General features: G+C 37.3%; 1 protein-coding gene and 1 pseudogene across 1 annotated transcript; one reads left to right on the top strand and one right to left on the bottom strand.

Annotated features, from left to right (window-relative positions):
- The first annotated feature begins 53 nt into the window (after positions 1–53).
- Positions 54–26,631, top strand: RAB23 (RAB23, member RAS oncogene family). The gene is made up of 7 exons (XM_045843914.1): positions 54–344; positions 8,527–8,742; positions 10,904–10,989; positions 20,018–20,174; positions 20,614–20,696; positions 21,500–21,592; positions 23,112–26,631. Exons 2-7 carry the CDS (start codon positions 8,588–8,590, stop codon positions 23,249–23,251), a joined length of 714 nt encoding a protein of 237 aa, XP_045699870.1. The 5' UTR covers positions 54–344; positions 8,527–8,587; the 3' UTR covers positions 23,252–26,631.
- LOC123821476 lies at positions 2,978–8,302 on the bottom strand (annotated as a pseudogene).

The following is a 26,631-nucleotide window of genomic DNA, read 5'->3' as shown; positions in this document are numbered from 1 at the left end:
GAGCCGGGCTGTGGACCTGATCTCCGCGGAGCATGCGCAGACCAAGCCCGGCGCATGCTCGGCAACGCGGCGGGTCTACCGATGAGGGGAGTCTAGTCTCCCGCGCCCCACCATTCTCGGCGGACCTGCGGCTGAGCCGCTTGTTCTGCGCCCTGACTGCCAATAAAGTTTGTTAAAAAATCATAGTCATTCTTAAAAGAGCAAAAGAGGGCGCGAACCAGCCAGGCGGACGCGCCGCGGGTGCTGGCGCTCTAGGAGAAGGTGACGGCGGCGGTGGCAGCGGTTGCGCCGCGACCAAGAAGAGACGGTCTCGCCCTGCTGCGGGTCTGCGGCGGCGGGGAACGGTGAGTGGAGGCTCGCTTTCCGGGGTAGCGGTCCTGCACTTACTCGCCCTCTCCAAGGGATGAGGACTTCTCCGTCTCCCCTGGGAAAGGACCCGTCTGTCTTCGGGGTCCCGGGATGTGCCTTTCTCTGGGGACTGGAGAGGGACTTGAGGGTCAGGGGCCTCCAGGCCCGGGCTCCCATCCCCCGGCCCAGGCCCCCGGGCACCCGCTTGCCCGCCTCTGAGCGTGGGGTCCCAAGTTCCAGCTGGGGGAGGTGGGCGGCAGCGCCTGCCGGGCGCCCCCTCCCAGTTCCCAGCGGTCTGGTCTTCCTGGGTGTGGGTGCTTGGAATTGCCCCTTGGGCGGGAATGCGCGAGGTGGAGCGGGGTGAGGCGCTGCGCGTCCAGCCTAGCGGAGCTCCTGCCTGCTTGCTCTCCCCGGGTTCCCAGGTTCGGAAGGGGCGACCCCAGCGGGGCGGGACACCAGCTAAAGGGCATTAAATGTCCGGGTTAGGTTTGATGGGGAACAGCTGGTCCTGCGAAGAGCCCCCTTCCTAACCCGCAGCCCCACCCTTCCCTAGTTCCTCGCTCAGACTGATGGAATATGAATGAGCCAGACTGCACTATTTCATCGACACTGGAAGCCACAGAATTATTTTACTCGAACCGAGGAGCCCTAGTTCCCAGGCAGAGGAACCTGAGGGTGTGTGAGGGAGTAGTAAACTTCTCTATCAAGTAGCGGTAGACTCAGAAAAGGGCTGTTTACCTCCCTAGCTTTTATGTAACTCCTAACATGTAGGTGTGAATATAATCACACCGGTACTTAAGTACAGGCTGTGATGTAAAAAAAACAAAAACAAAACCCTTTTGATCAGTGAGTTACTCTTTTCTAATTTATGATTGCATTGACAAATCTTTCAAATTAAATTTGGAGTAAAAAGTAGGTAAAGCGTTACTGTCAAGCTTTTAAATTATTGTACTCAGAATTATGCCTATTTTTAAAGAACTTAATTGTTTTGATTTAGTGTTTTAAGAGGAGAGTAGTAGTGACAGTCACAAACATTACACTGCCTGTGTTGAAATCTGATTGCATTTTTCTTCAAATTTTATTTTTTAAATTATCATATAGTAAAAACTTGTTTTAGAGTTGTGTTCAGTGAATTTTTAGATTCATGTAACCACCATGACACTCAGGATATAGAATAGTTCTATCACCTTCCTGCCAAAACTCATGCTATCCTTTTATATCCTTTCCCTAACTCAGCAATCACAGGTGGGCCCCCCCACCCAGCTTAAGATGGGGTTAGGACCTGATAAACCCCATTGTAAATTGAAAATAAGCTGAGGTCCTGGCAAGTAGCTCTGTTGGTTAGAGCATCATCCCCATAAGCCAAGGTTGTGGGTTGGATCTGGGTTAGGGCACACAAGAATTGACCAGTGAATGCATAAATCAGTGGAACAACTAATAAATGTTTCTCTCCCCCTTTTTCTCCCCCCTCTCCCCCCTCTCCATCCTCCTTCCACTCTTCTTTTCTCTCTAAAAACCCATTAAAAAAGAAAAATAAATTGAAATGCATTTAATACCTACTATACTGTAGGGTATATCAGTTGTTTACCCTCCTGAATTCCTGCCTGAGTGGGAGTGCAGCCTTAGCTGCATCCCAGCATCACAAGAGTCTATCATACTGTATTATCACTAGCCTGAGAAAAGGTCAAAATGCAAAATTCAGGTATGGTTTCTACTGAATTCCTACTCTTTTCACACCATCATAAAATTGAAAATTAAAAGTCAAACCATGTAAGTCTAGGACCATCTGTGCTGATCTTTTCTAGAATGTCATATACAGTAAATGGAATCAGGTAATACATAATTTTCTGATGCTGACTTCTTTCAGCATGATGCCTTTGAGATTCCTCCAAGTTGTTGCATGTACCCCACTGAAGGATGCTTGGATTGTTTCTAGTTTTTGGTGATTATGAATAGAGCTGCTATAAACATTTGTGTACAGTTTTTTTTAAAACATATACATTTAACTTTATCATTACCATTTAAAGCTTGATTTTATAAAACACAAGACATTTTTAAGAATTCAGTATCACCAAAACTTAAATAGTAGAAATAGCGATAGCTTTGTAAGTGTAAATTACACTAAATCAAATAATTGGAGACTTTTTTCAATATGGAAACTATGCAAATGAAATAAATGGCAAAAGCACCTAACAGCAATATTTTCTTATTGTGGATTATCAGTTACTTTAGGACCTAAAAAAAATTCTGAATAGTCAAGATTTCTTTTGCTGTGTTTCATATTTACCTATATTCTGAGTCAAGCTACTTGACCAAAAGGTCTGAATACAAAGGCATTTAGCTTTATAGCAAAAGTTTCCCATCTAGTTTCCACTTTCCAAGAAAATGACATGACAGTACTAATGTCATCTGCTGGTACCCTTTTGAACAGTATGCGAAAAATTACACCAACTCTGTGGAAAGTCAAAGAGGTACCCCAAAATGGAACAATTATGCACAATTTAGTAAATAAAGCATAATGTTAAGTTTTCCCCATCTAAAAATTAATCAATGAAATACATCATGAATTATAGTTAACTTGGATTCAGGAAACACATTTGAGAATTATGTTTTTGTTCCTGGCTCATCTTCAGTCAAGGACAGGAATTTTGTAGGCCACCATGCTGTTTGTGGATTGTAGTAATTAAGGAATGCAGATGGACTTTCTCAGAGTTGATAATGAACTGTGTGTGGTCCCGACTCTACCCACTTTTCAGGTACAACCAAATCTTTATATATAGATCAGCAGATCAAATGAACAAGAAACTTCCAACAGTGGCAAAAATGTCACTGTAGCTGTGATCTGTTTGATCACTGAGTGGATTTCATCTTGGATAGCTTTCTGAGATTTTTCTCAAGGAGTCCTGTCATCTTTGGCAGTTTTATCACACTTAGTATCAAACTGCATTCTTTCAAGGACCCCTTTCAATATTCAAGATGACGACCACCAGTTTCTGAACTGAAGCACTTGTATAACCAATCTTTTAGTTGTTCCAACTTTAGTTGTTCTGCCATATTATTTATGTATTTCATGAGCTCAGGATCAGTAGTTATAAGCAAGGTGAGTCCATATTTCTGTGCTCGAGTACAGGTTTCAGAGGCATAAATGCCACACTGATATAAAACGCTGTTGATGCCAAGTGGGAAGAACTGGGCCATGATTTCGGTACTCCTTCGCAGGGTGATGCCCTCCTCCCTGGAGAGCTGCTGTACCAAGGTCAGGAACACCCCACCCCAACGCCGACAGTGACCACAGGGCTCTGATGTGGTTTAAATTTTTTTTTAAATGAACATAAATTTTAATTTCTCTAGGGTATTGGTAGAAGTGGAATTGCAGGTTCATGTAAAGTATGTTTAACTTTATGAGAAACTGTCTTATTGAGTGGCTGTATCATTTTGGATTTTGACCATTCTCATAGGCATGTAGTGGTATCTTGTGGTTTTTAAAGTGTCTTACTAATGGCTAAAGTTGTTGAATATCTTTTCATGTGCTTATTTGGCATATATAATCTTTGCTGAGTATTTGGCCAAGAGTTTTGCCAATTTTTTAATTGAGTTGTTTGTTTATTGAGTTGTTTGTTTATTGAGTTTAATTGAGTTGTTTGTTGAGTTTTGAGGGTTCTTTATATATTCTAAATACAAGTTATTTGGTCCATATGTGTTTTGCAGGTATTTTCTCCCAGTCTGTAGCTTGTCTTTTCATTCTTTTAAGAGTGTCTTTTACAGAGCAAATGTTTTAATTTTGATGACATGTAATTTATCAATTTTTTCTTTTGTGGATCTTTTCTTATAATGTCTAAGAAATCTGCCTAACCCCAAGTCATGAAGATTTTCACCTTCTAAAAGTTGTTTCTAAAAATTATAGTTTTACATTTGTGTCTATGATCCATTTGGGGAATTCTTTGTACAAAGTGTGATGAGGTTTAGGGGAAGATTTATTTATTTGCATATTAATATCCAGTTGTTCCATTGAAAAGGCTGTCTTTTCTCCACTGAATTGTTTTTGTACTTTTGTCAAAAATCAATTTGCTCTATTTGCGTGGGTCTAGTTTGGGGCCCTCTGTTGTTCCATTGATTTATGTATTTCTTTGCTAGTATCACACTTTTTAAAAAAAAAGATTTTATTTATTTAATTTTAGAGAGGGAGAGAAACATCAATATGTGGTTACCCGCTGAGTGCCCTTTACTGGGGACCTGGCCTGCAACTCAGGCATGTGCCCTGACTGGAAATTGAACCAGGGATCCTTTGGTTCACAGACCAGCACTCAGTCCACTGAGGCATACCAGCCAGGGTGCTCACATCACACTTTTTTGACTGAAAGAGCTTTATAGTATATTAATATCAGGTAATAGGATTTCCTCCAATTTTATTCTTTCTCAAAATTGTTTTAGCTATTCTAGTTCCTTTGCCTCTCCATATAAAGTTTAGAATCAGTTTGTTTCTAACTACAAAAAATCCTGCTGGTACTTTCGAATTGCATTAAACCATAAATCGATTTGGGGAGAATTGCTGTTTTTACTTTACTTAGTCATCTCATCTATGAACATGCTATGTCTTCCCACTTATTGAGGTCTTTGTTTCATTAACATTTATAATTTTCAGCATACAGATCTTGTACCTGTTTATTAGGTTTATTCCAAAGTATTTAATATTTTTGAAACTCTAGTAAGTGTCATTTAAAAGCTTCTGATTTCAAATTGTACATTGTTAGAATATAGAAATACAATTGAGAGTTGTGTGTTGTTCTTTATCACGTGTCCTTACTAAACTCACTAGCTCCAAGATTTTGTTTGTTTGTTTGTTTGTTTTGATTCCTTGGAGTTCTCTACATAGACAGTCATATCATCTGTGACTAGAGAGTTTTATTTCTCTTTTCCTTTATCTAAGCATTTCTTTTTTTCTCTATTACCCTGGCTAGGACTTCACAAATAATGAATAAGAGAAGTGAGAGTGAAATTTCCCATAAGGGCAAAAACAATCAGTATTTCAGAATTAATTATGATGTTAGCTCTAGGGTTTTTAAACAGATGCCCTTTATCAGGTTAAAGAAATCCTCCTCTGTTTCTAGTTTTCTGAGTTTTTCTCACAAATGGATGTTGAATTTTGTCTACTGTTTTCTTTGCATTAATTGATATGGTGATGTGGCTTTTCTTTTTTACCTTGTTAATGTGGTGGATGATATTGATTGATTTTTGAGTATTGAACTAGCCTTGTATTCCCAGAATACAGCCCACTTGGTTCTGGTTATTCTTTTTACGTATTACTTGATTGGATTTACAAATATTTTATTGAGGATTTTTGCATTTGTGTTCATGAGGGGATATTGTCTGTTTTTTTTTCTTTTAATAATGCCTTTGTGTAGTGTTGGTATCAAGATAATACTGACTTTATAAAATAAATTGGAAAGTGTTTCCTCGTCTTATGTATTCTGGAAGAGATTGTATCATTGGTGTTAATTCTTGAAAGGTTTTAGAAATCTTTGATGAAATCACCTGAGCCTGGAAATTTCTTTTTGCATTTTTTTGTTTTTGTTTTTGAGAGAGAGAGAGGAAGGGAGAGAGAGAAACATTGATCAGTTGTCTCCTGCATGCACCTGGCCCAGGGACTGGACCCTGCAACCCAGGTATATGCCCTGACCAGGAATCAACTCTGTAACCTTTCAGTTACTGGGCAATGCTCCAGCCAACTGAGCCACATTGGCCAGGGCTCTTTTTGAGTTTTTAAAGTTACAAATTCAATTTCCTAAATAGTTATGGGGCTATTCAAATGATCTATTTTATAGTGAGTGAGTAGTGGTAGTTCTTTTCCAAGAATGGATCCCTTTCATCTACATTGTCAAATTTATGCGTAGAGTTGTTCAGTGTATTATCCTTTTGAGCCTGCAGAGTCTGTAGTGATATTCCTATTTTATTCCTGATACTGGTAATTTGTGGGGAGGGGGTTTCCTGTTTTCAATTTTATTGATCTTTTCAAAAACCCAGCTTTTTGTCTCATTTATTTTTCTGTTTTAAATTTTATTGATTCTGCTCTTTATTATTTCTATCTTTTTCCTCACTTTGGGCTTATTTGCTCTTTACTTTCTTGAAGTGGTAGCTCAGATTATTGATTTGAGACTCTTTTCCTAAGGTAAGCATTCACTGCTGCAAAATTTCCCTCTTATCACATTATCTATGTCCCATAAATTTTGACATCTTATTTCTTCATTTTCATTCAGTTCAATTACCTTTTTTAAAAGATTATGTATATATGTATGTATATATGTATGTATTTTTAGAGGGGAAGGGAGAAAGAAAGAGAGGGAAACATCAATGTGTGGTTGCCTTTCACATGCCCCCCTACTGGGAACCTGGCCCGCAGCCCAGGCATGTGCCCTGACTGGGAATCAGTGACCCCTTGCTTTGCAGGCCAACACTCAATCCACTGAGCCAAACCAGTGGGAGCTCAGTTCAATTACCTTTGAAAATTTCTCTTGAGCTTCTTTGTAAGCCCACAGATTGTTTAGAAATCTGTGTTTTTTAGTTTCCAGATGTTTGTAGATTTTTTCCATTGTCTTTTTGTTACTGATTTGCAGTTTGATTCCATTGTGATTCCATAAGTTTCTTGAGGTTTGTTATATGGCCTAGTATGTGTTCTATATTGGTATACGTTCAGTGGGTGCTTGAAAGAAGTATGTTCTGCTGTTGTCATGTGGACAGGTCTCTTCATATTCATTTGATTATGATAGTTTTATTGTTTTTAGAATTTCCATTTGTTTTATCTGTAGTGTTTTCAAGTATATCTTATTGTGAAACCTCTTTAGCAGTTGCTCTGGGTATTACATTATGTATATGTAATTTATCAGAACCTATTGGTGCCAACATTTTATTAGTTCAGCTGAAGTATAGAAACTTTACATCTCGTTATCCTCTGCATTTGTATTAATTGTCTTTAATATATTTTCTACATATATTGAAAATCACATTGGTTATAACTTTTGTTTCAACTGTTATAATTTAGAGTGCTTGAGAGAAGTCTGTTTATTACCCTTTTTTTTGTAATTACCATGTTCTTTTGTTCTGATATTCTCAGTTTTTAGGTTTTTAAAATTACTTAATTTTGTAGGTGGAGACTAGAACCAATATTTTAGCAAGTGTTTCTGATCATGCCAGTTTGTGAAGCATTGGGGACAATTATTGAAACCTTGTTAGGGACAAAGAAAGGAGTGTTCGTCACATTGCAGACTTTGTGCAGTGGTTGTGTAGATGGATTTTTCATTTAAGGTAATTGCAATATAATGGCTAAGTAGACAGGAACTTAACTAGTAATTTTATGAAGAAATATGAAGAAGTTGACTTTCTGTTCTTTTTAGTCTGAAATACAAACAGTAAATGCTCTATTACTTTCATTATATGAGTAACAATAACTAATCTGAAACTAAATTCTAAAGAAAGGATGCGTGGTATAAGATTATTTGTGGAGGATTCATTGTCACCTGAACACTAAAGCACTGTAACCAAGAGCCTGCTGTGGTCATGCAGCTGTACATTATTATACAAAACCTTTCTTTGGGGTGCGTTTATGGGGACATTATTGTTACCTGTGAGGTTGAAAAGCAGTTTCTTTAGATTTTGTGTTTGTTGCACACTTGGTGGTAACTATGGAGAATTTATTATGTTGTATGTACCTACCATTTTTTGCATGCTTAACTTTCATTATGTGAGGTGCTTTATAACTATCACTGATCAACAATTCTGTGTGGTAAACATCCTCAGAAAACTGAGGCTTAAAGGGGATAAGCAGTAACTTCACTTGGAGTACTAAACTAGTAAATGCAATTTAAATCAGGCCTCAACTCTAACCCTCCATAGTCTTAGTTTCAATGAAAGGCAAAACTATGCAATCTAGGCATGTTATTCATACCTGGATGTTATACATTGTGCTCTTAATAAGGATTCAAAAATGAATGAATGAATGATACTATTATTGCCCCTCCTGTTAATGAATTTACATTAGCAAACAGCATGGTGAGGGGGCCTTCATCATGGATGAATTCTTGACATTTAATGTAATTATTCCCTGATAAAACAATTACAGCGTATTTTATTTTGTATAGTTTTTGTGTCATGGAAAATTAATTTTATTTTCATTTTAAACTACAGATTTCAGAAAGATCTGATCACCTGGAATTAAAGTTGGTACAGAAACCTTTTCAACTCCAAAATGTTGGAGGAAGATATGGAAGTGGCCATCAAGATGGTGGTTGTTGGGAATGGAGCCGTTGGAAAATCGAGTATGATTCAGAGATATTGCAAAGGCATTTTTACAAAAGATTATAAGAAAACCATTGGAGTTGATTTTTTGGAGCGACAGATCCAGTATGTACTTGGCCATTTTATCCTCTTGGTTTTAAATTGTGAACTGTGCCCAAGACTTCACAGTCCTAGGTTAGGCTTCTAGTGGCTGTGGCTCATGAGACAGTTGGTGGTGGTTTTGGATTACTTACTCTCTGTGTATCTTTATCCTTCTGTTTCCTGCCCTGCCTTCATCTCTCTTCCCTTCCTCTCATGTTTTTTTCTTTTTTTCAATTTGCCTCCCTCATCCTTTTTTAACTTATCTTGTGTCTGTTTTATATGTATTGATGGTGCTTTAGGCACTTCTTCAACACAAACTGATGCTTGACTAGTGAGATTTCCACCCACTATTTTTTTTTGAAGGAAAGTTACTTGTCTATCAGAATAGTTCTCATCTCCTATAGTATGAGATACTTTTGTTTAGAATGGCTCTTCTGTCTTTAAAACTGGGCAAGACTATATAGAAATTAGAGAATTAATATTTTGTTTTTATTCTAAAGAAATGAGAGAAAGAAGATTTGGATTAAATACTCCTACAGAAAGGAAATCTTCAGAAAATCTAATTGGATTTTAAAACACATCAAAGTAACACTTTTTGTCATTAGTCTTGACAACTTTCTAGGATATCTTAAATTGTGAGAGACAAACTAAAATGCATTACAAAAATAAGTGACATCAGACAGATCTGACTGAACTAGCCCAGGTGTTAGCATCAAAGATAATTGTGTTCATTGTTTTAAAGATTCTTGAATTTTTTATTTGTATTCTGTTTTTTAAAATATTTTTGTATTTGCTTCCTTTAGGTATTTTAAGAGGATTCATTTTAAGTCTTGATGATATTTGTTTTTGTACTTGTTATCTGAATCAAATTAATTATTTTTTTAAATCCTCACCTGAGGATATGTTTATTGATTTTTAGAGAGAGGAAGGGAGACAGAGAAAAAAAACATTGATGTGAGAAACATCGTTTGTTGCCTCGCGTATGCGGGGATTAAACCTGCAACCTAGATATGTGCACTGACTGGGAATTGAACCTACAAGCTTTTGGTGTGGGGAATGATGCTCCAACCAACTGAGCCACTGGCCAGGCTGAACCAAATTAATATTTTAAGTATACAGTTGTCATTATTTGTGGATTCTGCATTTGCAAATTCACCTACTTGCTAAAATTTATTTGTAACCCCACAATCAATACTCCTAGTGCTTTGGTGGTCATTCATGAACATGTGTAGAGCACCAAAAAGTTTGATTCACCCTGCACACACATTTCCAACCTGGGTGGGATAGGGCAACCCTCTGTTTCATCCCTCATACAGTGAACAAGTGTTCTTTCAATGTTCTGTTTTTGTGCCACATTTTTGTGCCTTTTGTTGGTGATTTCACTGTTTAAAGTGGCCCGCAAGCATAGTGCTAAAATGCTGTCTGGTGATCCCAAGTACAAGAGAGTTGTGTGTGATATGCATTACAGATAAAATATGTGTTTCAGATGAGCTTCATTCAGGCATGAGTTACAGCCCTGTAGGCTGTGAGTTCAGTGTTAATGAATTAACATATATTAAATGAGATGTCTTTAAAGAGAAGCACGTAAAAAATATGGTTATGTATTGATCAGTTGATGAAAATGTAACCAGGGGCTTGCAGGAATCTAACCCTGTATTTCTCCCTAAGAGCAGTAGTTCAGTACTTGTTGTTTCATTGGTTGCTGTGACTTTGTACAACATAAGTGTGATGAGTAAGACAATGGACTATATAACAAAATAGAGTGACTTTTTGAGTTAAAGGGCAACCAAGCAGGTAAGCTACTGCTTTCCTTTCTTATTCTATTACTTGTGCACTGTAACTCGATAGAATGTTGTAAAGAGAAGAGCAGGCACTGACCTGAGGGAATCCCTCTTTCCCAGTACTGCTAGTCTTAGCGCCACCACTATCTGTGACTGCCGTCAAAAGAGAAAACGTGCCAGTGAACCCACATCCTGTGTCAAGTTATAGCTTTGGAGGAACATCTTTCACCCTTACTTTCGCTGTTGGTAATTGTATCAGCATTTAAAAGTACTCAGGCGTTTTCCGAGTGAAACCATCAATGTTGTTATAATACCTTCATAATTGAAAGATAAAAAGATACACACAGCTATATTGCTTAAAGACATTTCCTTCACATATGAAACAAATTCATCTCTTGTTTCAGAGTTAATGATGAAGATGTCAGACTCATGTTATGGGATACAGCAGGTCAAGAGGAATTTGATGCAATAACAAAGGCCTACTATCGAGGTAAATTATGGCATTTTTGCTTGTTTGGGCATGTTCTTTTAGCTAAACAAAGAATTTTGGTGATTTTTTTTGTTTTTGTTTTTTCTGTTTTCTGTAGAAAGGCTTATTTTTTAAGAATACTTAAATTATTTTCAAAGCATTTTTTATAGTGCCAGGTCATTATTCTTCTGAAGATCCTTGAGTGGTGAATAATACTTTGTTCTATAGACAGGATGTCTCTGCCTTTAGAATTACAATGACTAGGTATTCCGAGACCTAATCAGTCAGAAACCGTTAAATTCCTACTCCTGACCCCAATGAAGTGACTACATAGTTAGAGAGTAGGAACTCTCATATAAATAGGATGACATTCAGTTATGACACATGAGAGTTCACAGGTAAGGCCTTCTCAGTGTTGCAGAAGTTCAAAGTGCGAGACACATGTGAAAGGAAAGAATTACTGTTCTAGGATTTAAGAATCTAAAATGCAGGGTTAAATTCCTGAAGAAATGCTTAGACCCCAAAGTTTCCATTACATTGTCCTATAAAATTTTGTCCTTTTCTTTTGGAATTTAAAACAGTATTTTAGTGTTCCTCCAACTCACTGCCAAGGTGGTTGTAATGAGAACAAAGTCACTGGAAGCTTAACCTAGTACCATGTAGCGGATAGCCTGTTGGTGCTTCTGAACTCTTGTATCTTGTTTTCCTACTTTTGAAAATCTGGGATTGATTATAATGCAACTGAGGTCTAATTACACTAACATATAAGCAACCAAAGGTTCTTTTCTGAATTGGTAACACGGAAAATTGACTTCCACTGCCTGCTCTAGGAAAACATTTGGTTCTTTGAGAAATAAGAGAGGTACACCTCTCACGTGTCATCCTGATAATGTCACCACTCCTCACTGCTCATTCTGTTTGCTGTGTCCTTCAAGGCTTCTCATCTGCAGCAGCTTTGAGTATGGCTGTCCTGTGGGTGCCAGTTTGGATCTTGAGCACTTGTCTCACGGTGTAAGGTGAAATTATGTTCTTACTCCCCAACGCTCTTAAAATAGATGGTATTTTTATCAAATTGAGAATTTCATGAGATTTTTCACTGTTGATTAACGAGTCCTAAATGTACTGTTTATTCTTGAGTAAAGGTTATTTGTATTTTTTTAAGTGGGATTATTACCACTACAATTGCATAGGAAAAAATAAACAAAAAACAGGGTGGGAACATTAACATATGGTAGAAATGCATACAGATGTCATTATTTTCTTTTTACCTACCTACTAGCTTTTTTCTCTATAAAGTCTTGCTATGAAATATATGTTCTTGTTGTGAGGAAAAAAAAATAGGTTGGGCTATTTTTCTTTAAACTTTTGATAGTATGATATGGTAGTATTACTTTTTAAATGAGTATCTTATTTTTGGAGACTGTATTTATTGTTATGTATCTAATTTAAAAAGGCAAAACTGGGTGAATCTACAATTATCCAAAAATAAAGTTTACCTTAAAAAAGGAAAAAGTGGTTAAATGTCAAAAATGATTTGATTTGTATATAAATAAAAAGAAGAAAATGTTGGAACCATATAGTTAAGTAGATCATTTGAATCCCTGGTTTAAAAAAACAAACAGCCCTGGCTGGTGTGTCTCAGTGGATTGAGTACTGGCCTGTGAACCAAAGGGTTGCTGGTTCGATTCCCTGTCAGGGCACATGCCTGGGTTGCAGTTTCAGTCTTAGTCTGGGTGTCTGTGAGAGCAACTGATCGTGTTTCTTTTCTCTCTCTCTCTCTCTCTCTCTCTCTCCCCTCCCCCCTCCCTCCCCCCTCCTCCTTCCCTCCCTCCCTCTCCCTCCCTCTCTCCCTCCCTCTCTCCCTCTCCCTCCCTCTCTCCCTCCCTCCCCCCCTTCCCTCCCTCTCCTTCCCTCTCCTTCCCTCTCTCTCCCTCCCTCTCTCCCTCTCCATACCTCCCTGCCCTTCTCTCTAAAGTCAGTAGGCATGTCCTCAAGGGAGGATTAAAAAAAACAAAGCTTTTCTTAAAATCTTAAAATGGCAAAGAAGGTGGACTGAGGTCTTAAGAATAAACGTTTATCACATCTCAGTTTGAATTAAGGAACAAACAGCCGCAATTATACATAAATTTGAGAAATGGCACATTGAACATTCTTTTTAAGCTTTCCTTTGAGGTTCTACCAGGATACTTTTGGTTGCTGACAAGCAATTTCAAACTGACTTGAACTACTAAGGTTTATTGACTTGTTTAATAGAAAAGTGGGAGTGGCCTAGCTTTCAGTTGTTCTGACTATAACCATTGGTTCTCTTGGCTTGCCTTCCTCCATGGGTAGGGTTCCTCTTCGTGCTGATTTTCCTCCTGGTTGCAAGGTTGCTAGCATCAGCAGTGGAAGCTGCTTGGTTTTCACATCCTTTTGGAGAGAGAGTTACTCCCCACAACAGTGGATCAAAAGTCCTGAGGTTGTATCTGATTAGATCACCCTTGACTAGATTACAGTAAATAGTCAGAGGATTGTGATTACCTTGATTGATTGGCTTGGTGCATTTAGGGCCTCAACTCCCAGAGCAGAGGATACATTTAGCCTGTCGAAACCATGGTTAAAGTGCAGTAGGGAGAGGTGTTCTCAGGAAGGGAGGGGAGCTGGGATGTCAGTTAGGCAACCAGGTAATATCTGCTACTAGTATAGATTCAGATGATAATGTAATTAAAGAGGAATAAGGACTAGGAAAGGAAGGAAAGGGCTAGGAGGCATGAATTAAGATACGGATTTAGTGGTAAAACACAATGCTTTATGAAATTATGACTTACTGGTTTATGTCCTAGAAGGATATTATTCAGGAAGCATAAAAATGTTGTAAATTTTATTTTTAAAACAGAAAAATTTAAATACAATTCATTTAAAAGACCTGTTATACCAAAAACCATTGCTCAAAGGCATTCTTACATTTTTGGAATGCTGGCGTAATTGTGTAATGAGACATGTTGAAACATGACCTCCTTGTAAATAGGTTAGAATAGAGCACAGATCATACTAGGAATCCTCTTGGGGTCCCAAATTATTTCTCTTAAGCTCTTAAAGAAGTCTAGCCTAGGCAGTAGAAGCCATACTTAGTACAGAAAGTTACATATAACATAAAATAGGTTTTCATTATACTTTTTTACTGTGATTGGTTCTAAGAAAAAGATGCTTCTTTCTAGCAACATATGGAAATGAAGTTATAGATTTGAGACCTGTTATCTAAGATTATGCATATAAATGGAAGGAAACCCTTGTTTTTTAAAAAATGTGCTTTCACAAACAAATTAATATAAATTGTTGGAAGTGAAATACTCTGGACAAGAAGCGGTTTATACATGATAAGTGCAGGAGTTAGGGGCAGCAATTAGGCTGTGCAAGTCTCTCAGATTTGTTTTGAAATTATATGAGCGTGGAATCTGTGATAGATTTGTTCAATGAATAATTTGTATGCTTTAGATTATATAAAGTGTCTTAAGAGAATAAAGGACAAGTGCTTTAAATCTAGAGTAATATCTATAAAAGTATATAAAGCCTGTTTCTGATTGGTCTTTGCCAGTGTCAGATTTGATACTGTGTTCCCTAGAGTAGTGTTTTTTGAATTTTAAAGTGCAAATGAATCCCCCAGGGAGCTTGTTAAAGTGCAGACTCTCATTCAGTAGCTCGGGGGGGGGGGGAGGCTCTGTGAGAGTCTTCATTTCCACAACCTTCCAGGTGACCCTGATGCTGCTGGTCTTCAGCTATACTCAGAACAAGTCTAGAGACCATCTTGTAGGGTCTTTCAGTTATTCAAGAATAAAGTTACTCTCTATACATTATATGTCTTGGGGAGTATTTTCTGAATTGCATTCAGAAATAAACATTTTTTAATGATCTTATCAATTAGAAATAAATATTTGTTATTGGTGATCTCATACTTGACACCAAAAATTTATTTTGATCTTTTCCTGATGTGTGGATAATGGGGTAGTTTGTTAACTATTAGAAGTGGTTCCTTTGTGGGTGGTTTACTGGTATTTATGATGATGAAGTAACTTTTCCAACAGTGTGATTTTTAGGGAAGTATAGAAGGAAGATTGAATAATAGGAAAATAAAGGTTTATGTAAAATATATGGATAGAAAAACACCTGCTGTCTTTACATATCAAAGGCACAAGATATGTTCAAATGACTACAACTGATAAATGAAAACATTGACTTTCCTAAAGATAGCTGGTACCAACACAGGACTGGAAGTCAAGGAAGAAAAAGAAAGGATAACAGTACAGGGTCATTTTTTAATTAAGAATATTTATAGTAGTTAGTATGTTGAACAGGACACAGCTTATGAAGTTGCCAAAATGCAACTTCTTTTTTTGTCTCTCACAATCCCTTTATATTTGATTAGGCAGTAGGAGGAAATGAATTCTCCTTCTTGACCCTCAGTAATAACCCCCTTCAACTCATGTCTTTTCTGGTTACTCTCCAGTAATTTCTTTCATTTGCCTCATAGTTATTTCTAGTGATGAACATGATCTCAATTTGGTAATTAGAATAGCCAGGCCTGTGTATTAATCAAAACTCCAAATGTAATTTAGCGTTAAATCTTCTACCCTCTCTGGGATTTTAGCAGGCCAGTACCTGTAGTCTGGGAAAGGAGTGATGGCACTTTTCCTTCTCCTGCTTTCCTTCCCTAGCTTGCTGGAGATGTTTTTTTATGCTCCTGGGTCATCATAGGGGAAGACCAAATTGGGAAATGAGAACACTGTGGTGGGTGCTGCTCTCTGATGTTGGGGGCTTCTGGGTGGCAGATGTTTAAAGATGATATTCTAGGAAATTGTGCTGGATTCCTCCAAGGTTCCCATTCTTGGGGATGTCTCCTCAGGGCAAATGTATACTTACTTCAAGCAGTTGCTCTGCCTCCTTGTGGGACTCAGCATTCCACCTCCTTCTTCCTTCACTCTTCACCCCACAGATGGCCCTATTGGACTCGATTTAAAATTATCCCATGCCTGCTTATCTCTTAGGCGTGGCTCCATACTTGTGTGCAATTTTTGTGCATTCTTTGTCTTGCTATCAGTGGGAACACAGTTACTCCCAAATGCAGCTGTCTTTTTTTTTTTGGTATGTTGGTCTTGTCTTCTCACTCTTGCTCTCAGCACCTGTGTCTTTCTCAGGCTTGGGTCAAGGCAGGATCAGTCGAGAGTATCCCTCAGTTGCTGGGGAACACATAGCAAGCTCCTTAAGTGGTCTGCTGAAATCCATTCCTGCTAGGTTGAGTTAGAGGAGGCCATCTGTTACTTAACAGAAAGTGGGGTTTGCTGCCTACTGCCACCAATAGGCAAATTCTGGAGGCAGAAGTTTGGTGAAAAAGGAAAGGGATTTTTTTATTCAAAAACTGCACAATTTGGAAGAATGGCAGGCTTCTGTCTCAGAGCCCTTCAACTCCAGAACACCCAAAGAAAAAAACCCTACCACCCTCTGTCAGATCAGTTCAAGGCTGTGCCAGGAGTTCCATCTCCCATTTAAAAATACTGCTCTTTGGGAAACCACAGGTGGCCAGTGGGCACGGTCATCCAAGTAGCCCAGCTCCAAGTAGCTCAGCTTCTTTTGCATCAATTGTCTGGCCTCAGGCTCCTTTCAGTAGTCTGTGTGCCTGGCCAGCTGCCCCCGCCACTTCCACTTCCTGCACCGGGGGTCTAGGGCCACTGCTAAACACTGGGGCTGGCTATGCAGGACCTCTGTAGGGCCTGCCACCTGGTTACACAGCTTCCAGGGCCCCGCCGGCCTGCAAGCGCTTTGGCCCGCATGTCCATGCTGGGAATGGCAGAGGAAGAGATTCTCCCTTCCTTCCATTTAAATCTGCCTGCGCACACTTCTGTGTGCTCAGGGAGGGTCCAACTCCCCCAGCCAATCCTGTCCTTTTCCCGGGCTATACTGGCAGGTCTGCACCTCCAGCTGCCACCATGTTAACCTTTACGGTACGCTTGTGCCGCTGTGACCTTTGTTTTTCCCTTCAGTCAGGTACTGGAAGGAGTAGGAGGGCCTTTCCCTTCATCAGTTGCTATCTTGTGTACCTAAGGAATGCAGCCTCTCCCGCACTGTCACGAGACCCCTCCCCCCTGCTCCCGGAACTGCATAGGTATCATATCCATCCCACCTTCTTGAAAGAGAGAAGGGTTGGGGGTGGACAGTATTTTCTCTACAGAAATCCTTGAGAAATCTTCTTTTCTCAATTCTTGAAAAAAAAAAATCTTGTGCTTGAGGGACTTCCAAAGTTGTGTAGGAGTTACAGCTATTTCCTTTGTAAATTCTGTAAATGATAATCTTCTTACACACATTTTGGAATCCATTGTTTGTCATCTGTTTTATTGGTGCCTCAATCAAAAAAGCCCTCTATTAGATAGGGATTTTTTTTTTTTGGCTCTTTAGGGTTTTCCTAAATGTAAAAGAACCATAATACATCATACCTTAACAGGGTATTTTCTCTATGGATGGATGATTTCAGTTAGGGGTAATTGAAACAAGTAGTTGTCCAACATTTGTCAGAATTATTATAACTGCAAAAGTAATCTAGGTTGTCTGTTTTTGTTTTTTTATATTTCTGTAGGTTTTTTTTTTCTATTTTCTTTCCTCTTGTACATTGGACAGTTCTGCTTTTCTCCTGTGGTTTAATAGGCACACATTGTCTTTTTATTTTTATGGAGATTGCCTTTAACTTAAGACAGTCTCTTAGTTTGAGCCTCCCATCACCCCTCCCAAGACACACACAAAGCAGTTCTTGGCACAACTAGGTGAGGGTGATTTATTGGGGAAGTGATCCAGGAAGTAGAAGTGAGAGACTGGGGAGAGAAGGAGAAAAGCTTGCAGAGGGTGTATTAATGAGCTACTTAAAACTAAGCAGTTGGGGATCAATCCCTGTGAAGAACCTAACAGGCATACCTCAGGATACTCCTACCAAAGTGAAGCTCAGGTATTGATCCCATCTCCCATAAGTTGAAGCTTCCTTCAGAAGCATCAGTTCCCCCTAGAGGATTCGGTAAACCAGGGGTCCCTTTTAAAACATCAGAAAAAGCCCTGAGTCAGGAAAGCAGAGGGCCACCTGCAGCATATGCCCTGGTAGGACACTAGCAAAGGCAGGAAGTGTCTCTACAGCTGCAGCAACACTAGGGCTGAGGGGACAGTAGCAGGTCCTCCAGCATCTGTTACATCAGTTTATTTGCCTCCCTTAATTACTCACACATATCAATATTGTACCTTCCTCCTCTTCCAACAGGCACTTTCGCACATTCCCACATTCCTTTGGTCGCTCCCTGCTCAGGACCCCACTAAATAATTTTGGGGTTGTTATGGATATACCTTTTATTTTATCCTTTGGTTCTTAATTTTGAAAACATTGTGTTTTTCTTAGTTAATCATGTTTTTACTGCCCATATTTCTGACAGTGTCTGCATAGTTTTTCTGTTTATTAAAATTATATAATTCTCTAGGGGTTTTTGGTTTTTTGGTTTTGAAATGGGTACCTGAAAAATACCTTATTTAACCTTCAAAATAAATGGCAGTTGGTTAGATGTAAAATTCTAGGTTTAACACTAACAAATGGTTTTATAATAAAATTTAGTTAAGTGGAAGTTAAAGTATGATTAAATAATGTTTTGTTTGTAGTTTAAGTAAATAGTAGAGTTCAAGTAAATATAAATTTATTTATCGATGTACTAGTGACCTCATCAGTTTTATTCCTCTTTCAGTTTTGATATTTTCAGTTTTGATAGCCTCATGGTGTATCTGCTGGTCTGTCTTCCCCGTATACGTTTCATATAATTCACTTAATTTTTGATTTACAACGTGTCTAGAGTAGGGAGATTCTCCCGGATGAAGCCCCTGCTGTTAGGGTAATAATGAACTGCTAATTTCTCTTTCATCATATACTCTTTTGCTTTCTACAGTATTCCCTTTGGCGATAAACAAACTTCTCTTGGCTTTAAGAGTGTCTTAGGATAGCCAAGGCTAGCCTGAGTCTTTGTAGGAAACTCGCACACCTGAGGGGTCTGGAAGGAAGGTGTAACAGCAAGAAAACACGCCTTCCTTCCAGGAAACCCCTGGACCACAGGGCAGTTTTTCTTGTCACCTAACACACCTGCTTTTGTCACAGCTAATCATTTGTAAGAGAGCTTCTTCCAGAAGGTTGCTGCTTATATTTTATTTTAGATATTATCAACCTAATTGATACTTGATAAGTAAAATATTGTCAATAGATATAGAATGGGAATTATGCATTTAAACAGGGTAAAAAACTAAATTAAACTTTTCCCTGTGTATTATATATTTATTTTCTTTTGTCATTGGTTCTTAAATGATGTTCATTAGCATCATTGGTATTCTACTAAAATAATAATCATAGTTTTTTAAAAAGTAAATAGGATGAGAAAATTGTGATTTTTTTTCTCAGATTTGCCTTAAATCTGTGCTAAAAGAAACTAAAGCAGATCACAGATACAGGGTCTGGCAGAAGTAAGGCCTGCTGAGTGTTGTTGGTAGGGTAATAATATGGGTGTGATAATTTATAGTTTTAATTTGAACATTTCACCTAAGATGTCGTATGGTATGTACTTGAGTGTGATATTGTTATATTATAGAACTACATGTTTATGATTTTGTAATAAAAGATTTTGTAATTTAAAGAGGGGTGTTATTTGTGCCAGGCCCTGTATTAACAGGAAGAAGGTGGCAACAGCCTATCACTCATGCTTAGTTCACCATTCTCTCTGGCTCTTAAACTATAACTAAATATATCAGTATTTCACAATGTTCCCCCCAAAAGGTGTATAATTTTTAGGGTACTTTGAAATTTGTACAAGTTTGAGAACCACTGTTTTTGATAAAAGTTGATTCTTTGAATTAGAAAATAGAGTTTATATGTTATAAAAAATAAGCAGAGTGCTAAAGATGAGCTCAATATTTACATAAAAATTATTTTGATAGGTAATAATTATCCTCACCCTGCATAGGATTGTTTCATTAATATAAATAACATTTTTATTTTGTGACCTTACAGGAGCCCAGGCTTGTGTGCTTGTGTTTTCTACCACAGACAGGGAATCTTTTGAAGCAATTTCCAGTTGGAGAGAGAAAGTAGTAGCTGAAGTTGGAGATATACCAACTGTACTTGTACAAAACAAGATTGATCTCTTGGATGATTCTTGTATAAAGAAGTAAGATGGCTGCTTTTGAGGGGGTGGTGATAACTCTATAAAGTTGGAAGTTATTTTAATTTTTGCATGGACTTATAAAAGGAAGTTTATATAAAGAGTTCCTTATACTTAAAATTTCTGTGAGCTATTGCTGTTAAAAACAGAAGAGTGAAAACTGAAGTACTCATAAAGAAAAGTGATATTTCACTATTTTAAGTTAGAGTTCAGTGACTTTATGGAAAATTGTCTCTTTACAGTTATATAATATAATGGTTGGTGTTTATCCCCCCAAAGTAGTGAAAACTGAAAACCCTGTTTCAGCACTGAGGACACAGTTTTAACGAGTCTGGGAGGTCTGACGCCCCCTCCCCAGGCTGTATCAGCAAATGTAATAAAACTGTTCTTAAAAATAAGTTATCAGAAAGTACCTATATAAGCATTTTTTTAAATTGATGTATAGTGAGGAAGCTGAAGCACTGGCAAAAAAGCTAAAGCTGAGATTCTACAGAACATCGGTGAAAGAAGACCTAAATGTGAATGAAGGTAAACTGCCTTTTTAAAAAAATTAACAGGAAATTTGTTTTATTTTCCTTACTACTTTAACTGTTGTGTTGTTTAGAAAACATTTGTAATAATAGAATTTTCTTGTCATCTATCATTAAGAAAACTTTAAAGATACAATTCCTTTTTGAGTTAGTTTGTAGTTATTTACTAATGTCTTGAAATACTTGTTGCTCTATAGCAAAACCCTGGAGTTTGTTTTGTCTTTTTATCTTTAAAAATGTAACTATGTGTGAGTGTGTATGCACGTATGTGTTTTTCACGCATACCTCTTAACATTACTGAATTGTCTGAGAACTCCACAGTAGTGGGTATTCCATTAGGTAGTTGCAATGGCCTTAATTTGTTCAATAATATTTCCTACTCTAAGAAAGCAAGAGTAGAGAAAGATGATTATTATTTTTCTCATTCCAAAATTTCTACTACTTTTATTACATAACAACTAGATTGTTGGTCAGGTGTCTTTTGGGTAGATTTTTTTTTTTTTTCACTTAAAGAAATGAGACATCTTTTCAAAACTAAGTCATTTGGTGGTGTTGAGCCAGTGATTACAAATATTATTTCATTTCTTTATTAATCAAATGCCACTATTAGTATTGCTATTCATTGTACTTAGATATTAAATAAATTTTAAAAATTGAATTTTTCAACTCGATTGTATACTTCTAATTTTAATTTTAAATTTATTTAGTAAAAATAAATATTATAGTAAGTGATGTGAAATAACACATTTTACTTGCGTAAGTCATACTGACCTGGTAGGGTTTTTGTTGTTTTTATTCTAGTTTTTAAATATTTGGCTGAAAAATATCTTCAAAAACTCAAACAGCAAACAGCTGAGGATCCAGAATTAAGGCATTCAAGTAGTAACAAAATTGGTAAGTATACAGGATATTTTATGCCCATATTTACCTATAGTAAATTTATTTTCCATTCATTATGATCATGTTTACTATTTTTAATACAGTGTGCTCATTTAAAAAATGTGATTAGAAAGTATTAGATCAGTGATTATTTAGGAGCATCAGGTCTCTTACTAAAGGTACATTGATTCCCATTATGGAACACATTACATACAGACTCTCTTCATTCCAATGTTTAAAGACAGTTTTGCCCACTATTTTATATGTACCCCTTCTACCAGTTCCACTGTATCTTGCTCTTTCTTGAACATGCCCTGTGCTGTCTTACTTCTTCACTTTTGCTCAGTTTGGTTCTTCCATCAAGAAGGACCTCTCTCTCCTGACCAGTGTGGATCAGTTGGTTGGGCATCGTCCTGCAAAGCAAAAGGCTGTGGGTTCAATTCCTGGTGAGGGCACATAGCTGCGTTGTGGGCCCAGACCCTGGTTGGGGGCATGCAAGGGGCAACCAATTGATGTTTCTCTCACATACCAATCTTCCTTTCCCATTCTTTCTCCCTCCCTTTCTCCCTCTAAAAATAAATCTTAAAAAACAGACAACAACAACAAAAAAACAATGATCTCCCTTTCCCATCTTCTGTCAAAAAACTATTCATTCCTCATGGCTATGTAGAAAGCTCACTCAGCTGTACAGCTGGCCTCATGCTTCTCTTCTAAAAGAATAGAGATCTAAGTCCAGGACGTTGCTGGTTATCTAGTTCTATCTTCTCCATGTAATTGCTCCTTTCTTACAAATTAGATGTAATTGGTCCTTCCTTTGAACCATCTGTGGGATCTTGTGTCTCTTAAGGCACTTAACATATAATATCTTACAGCACTACTTCTTTGTATACTAACTCATCTCATTAATTAGATTGTAAATGGGTTTTTTTTGTTTGTTTGTTTTGTTTTTGGTAAACATCTTGTGGGCAGGAATGGGTCATGGTCATCTCTGAATCATTGATAGTGTCTCTGGCCCAGAGTTTTGTCTTTATCAGTAGCTCACAAAGACCAGCACAGTTCCAAAAGGAAACTGTGATAGTTAAAAGGCTTTTTTTAAATTCATCCCTTTTATCTACCCATGACTTTAATTATCTGTAGGCCATTTTGTTGTTATTTTAGTTTGGATAGAAAAATCCTACATTACTACCAGCTTTTACGTATGTAATACTTTTATTAACTTAAAATTTCACAAATAGTATTGTTAACTACAAATCATGTCTACCTATGAATAAAATATCTTTGGAAGGAGACATAGGAAAATTGATGAAACATGCTACATCAGGGGAGAAGAATGGGTGGTGGGGGGTTAGGATGGAAGGGAGAACTTTGAACCAGGTGTATTGGCTAACTGAAAATAAATGAAGTGAAAACAAAAACTTAGAATTGTAAATACTCAGAAATATTATTGATCCACTGAGAAGCTGGATGCAGTTTTCAGTAGGTGGCCCGGAGGCCTATCAGTGTCAATTCCTGTGTCTCCTTCAATTTGTTGCAGGTGTCTTCAACACTCCTGGTGGAAGTCACTCGGGCCAGAATTCAAGTGCCCTCAATGGTGGAGATGTCATCAGCCTTAGACCCAACAAACAGAGGACCAAGAAAACCAGAAATCCTTTCAGCAGCTGCAGCATTCCCTAAAATGCTTTAGGTAGTAAGAAATTGTGCAATTCCGCAAGAACTATTCAGTACGTCAAGCTGTCATGGTACATTACAAGTGTTCTTCAGCAGACGTTGCACCTAATGGCGCTCTGGATGTTGACAAACTTAAATATTGTTCTGCAGTGCTTTTCAGGATGGAGTAAGATCTTTGGTGGAAAAATTACTGCCCTATGGACTCATTTTTAATTTTTTTACATTAGACGAAGCTTCTCCTGTTTTTGAGGGAATACTGTGAGATGTCAAAAAACAGGTTTTGCTGAATTTTAAATGCTGGAAAACATAAATGAAAAGTCTAAATATATAGGTACACATTTTAATATTATGGATCAAGGAAAGATAGCAAGCATTCTTTTTCTGAAATTGGTCATCTAGCTTTTCTAGAAAATAATATTGAATCCAGGTACTTACAAAAAATAACAGTGAAAGGTAAACCCTAAGTCTTGTCCAACTTCAACGTCACTTGTGCAATATCTGTATAATATAGAGGGTGGAGGTGTGTTTGCAGATACTTGGTGCTGGAGTAAACCGAAGGTGTGTGCAGTATTTAAGGAAACATAGACTGTGGTTCGTTCATTCATTCATAGAACCACTTACACATTGTGTGTATGTTGAAAGGTTTTATTTTCAAATAAGAAATTCCAGACATATATTTTACAGAAGAGGAGTGCTTTGTGCCAAAATATCATACCTACTTTTTACAGTGCTTTACTATCAGAATTTATATTGTTTATGATATCTTTTAAAAGCAGTTTTTCTCTCCGACAGGATAGGTAAAAGAGGAGTATAAATGTTTTAATGGTAGAGCATCTCCCAGGTGAGATACATTGCAAAATCTTCCTCCTGTGTCCCTCCAGAAGGAGGTCCTTAAGCAGGCAGAGCGCGTCTGCGGTTCCTCCTCAGGGCTGGGAAGTGCGGTGGTGCTTCCCATGCCTTTGGCTGCTGACTGAAAATGCAGTTTTGAACTTTCAGGATCATGTTAACAATTTTCTCAAGGGCACAAAAGATGATCTGTCATAATTCACATTATGGATTTTATAACGCCCTGTAACTGTAAAACATCTTTTTGTTTACACATTTTTATATGGTATTTTAAGATGATCACTTACACATTTCTATAACCTTTGATTTCTACAGCACTTTCTCAAGACCTCTGTCAGGAATAAATATAAAATAATTTCTTGTAAGAAATAATTTTAGTATGTATCATGTTGCAAAGCATAAATGTGACTTGAGACAGTAGCTTTCCAACTAAGATAATTGCATGAACTCTGTTAAAACTAATTATCATTTATGAATCATTTTGTTTTTGACCCCTTGCAATATACCTGGTTTTTACAGGATTTTGGAATATGTAAAAATAACTTTCCTTGGAAAATGTGCTATAAAGTCCTTTTTCATTATTTGTACTAAATGCATAATATTTTATATATTCCTTTTGTATGCTGTCTTTGTTTTTTGTCTGAATCCTCCATCTGCACCACTCTTATCCCCCGTCCAGGTTAATGCTAAGGACCTAATAGAATTTTCTGGGGCATGTCTTTGTTAATTCAAGAATGGATGTTTGCTTTTCATAATCTTGAAGTGATCTGGCACTATACATTTCAAAGTAATATAAAATGTTTATTTTTATGTCAATGGGAGTGGTGACCAGTTGTCACCACTCCCATTGCTGGCAGCAGGATAGGTCCTGGGCAAAACTCCATTCCTGACTATGGATACCTGCTAGTGATTCGTCTTTCCTTTCCTACTCTCTTGAAATATAGTCTCTCTAATTTTTGCACAAAATATATTTTGAGTTTTTTTGGTTTTAGTAGCAGAAAAATCACATTATGTAATATGTTGTAGTTGTATTTCATGTTAATTAAATGTGTGTTGGTAAAAGTTTGATCTATATAAAAAAATGTAATCTCTGACGGTTGCAGTTCCCCTGATATTTGTAATGTAATTTCATGTACTTAGTTTGTCATTTCTTGCAAGAACTGAAGAAAAAGCTTTGTAACATCTGAATTTTTAATTTGCACTTTTGTATTTTAAATCTAACCATAACCATTTTAAAGAATTAAGTAGGCCTGAAAATCAGCCACTAGTGATATTGTTAAATACATTGCAATTTAATTAATTCTAAAATCTTCTAAATTGACATTAGTTCCCCCCCAGACCCTTAATTCTTTTAAATAACTTTACAATTAATTTCTAATGAACCATGGTTGCTAAAGAAAACTTGTCTTAAGCTCCAGGATGTTGTGAATTTGTGTTCTTATGTTTTTGGGGTTTTTTCTTTTACATTATGGCTGATTCTTAGCAAACAGACATATAGCTCTGTGATAATTACCATATATCAAAGTTTCCGAGGTTTGGTTTTCCTCTTTCAAGCTGCCTATTAAATAAAATAGTATATTGAATAGCCCATGCAAAGCCATATAGTTAAATAAAACCAGGCTAAATGGTTTTCTTTTCATCTGCCCAAAGTTGACAGCATGCAGCATGCGGTTTTTCTAAATAAAGTGAAACTAACATTACCAAAAAGGATGGACACCTTTCCTCGCCGTGGAGTGAAGTTAGATGGTTGTTTCAGAAGTCGGCGATGCAGTGCTTAGAGAGAGCACTCATTATTGCACTCTGCTGAGCCGGGGGCTTCTAGGGCTGCGGTCTTTTCTGAAGATCTTAGAGTGGAGAGTTGGCCTCAGGACCTAATGTCCCAACTTAAAAAAGTGAACTACTTTATTGTAAACTGTTAACTTGATAGAATCCTTCTTAAAATCTTTGAAATAGTTAACTGATTATTTGCTAAAATGCTCCCATTACTGCATATCGGTTTCTCAGAAAACAAAATGAACTGTAAACATGGGTCCCACACTGCATGATATAATGAACAGGTAGATTTATTCAGTTTTAACTTTTAGTTACAAAGATGAACATCATGTGTGCTGTTCCCACTCTAGGTTTTCATCCTAAAACATGTCAGCCTATCATGTAGGTGAATTTATTTGCTAAGAGAAAATGCTTAAAACAACAGTGGACTCTGAAATGTCCAGTTAACCTAACTCCCAGGTGATTGGATGGTTTAGCTGTAATAACCCTTATTACTACTACTTTTCTTCTCTTTCTTGAAGTATCTATATTAGGATGTTGATAATTGTCTCAAAAATGAAACTTTGTATTAAAAGGAAAGCTCAACTCCTATATTTTTGTTACTACTAAATAATGCTTTTGTAAATTTGGATGGAACACCACTTGTATGTATTGCTATTGGGTTGCAGTTATGCCCTTGAGCTTAATTTAAAATATACTACTTAATAAAAATTTCATGAAAGATGAATTCCAATAATCAAAAAAATAAATGCATTTCATAGCTTGAA

This window comes from Phyllostomus hastatus, unplaced genomic scaffold (genome assembly GCF_019186645.2).
Source record: "Phyllostomus hastatus isolate PE091 unplaced genomic scaffold, TTU_PhHast_1.1 phas_contig_40, whole genome shotgun sequence".
NCBI lineage: Eukaryota > Metazoa > Chordata > Mammalia > Chiroptera > Phyllostomidae > Phyllostomus > Phyllostomus hastatus.
Note: the sequence above shows the minus strand (reverse complement) of the source record. Positions and strands in the feature narration are given on the sequence as shown.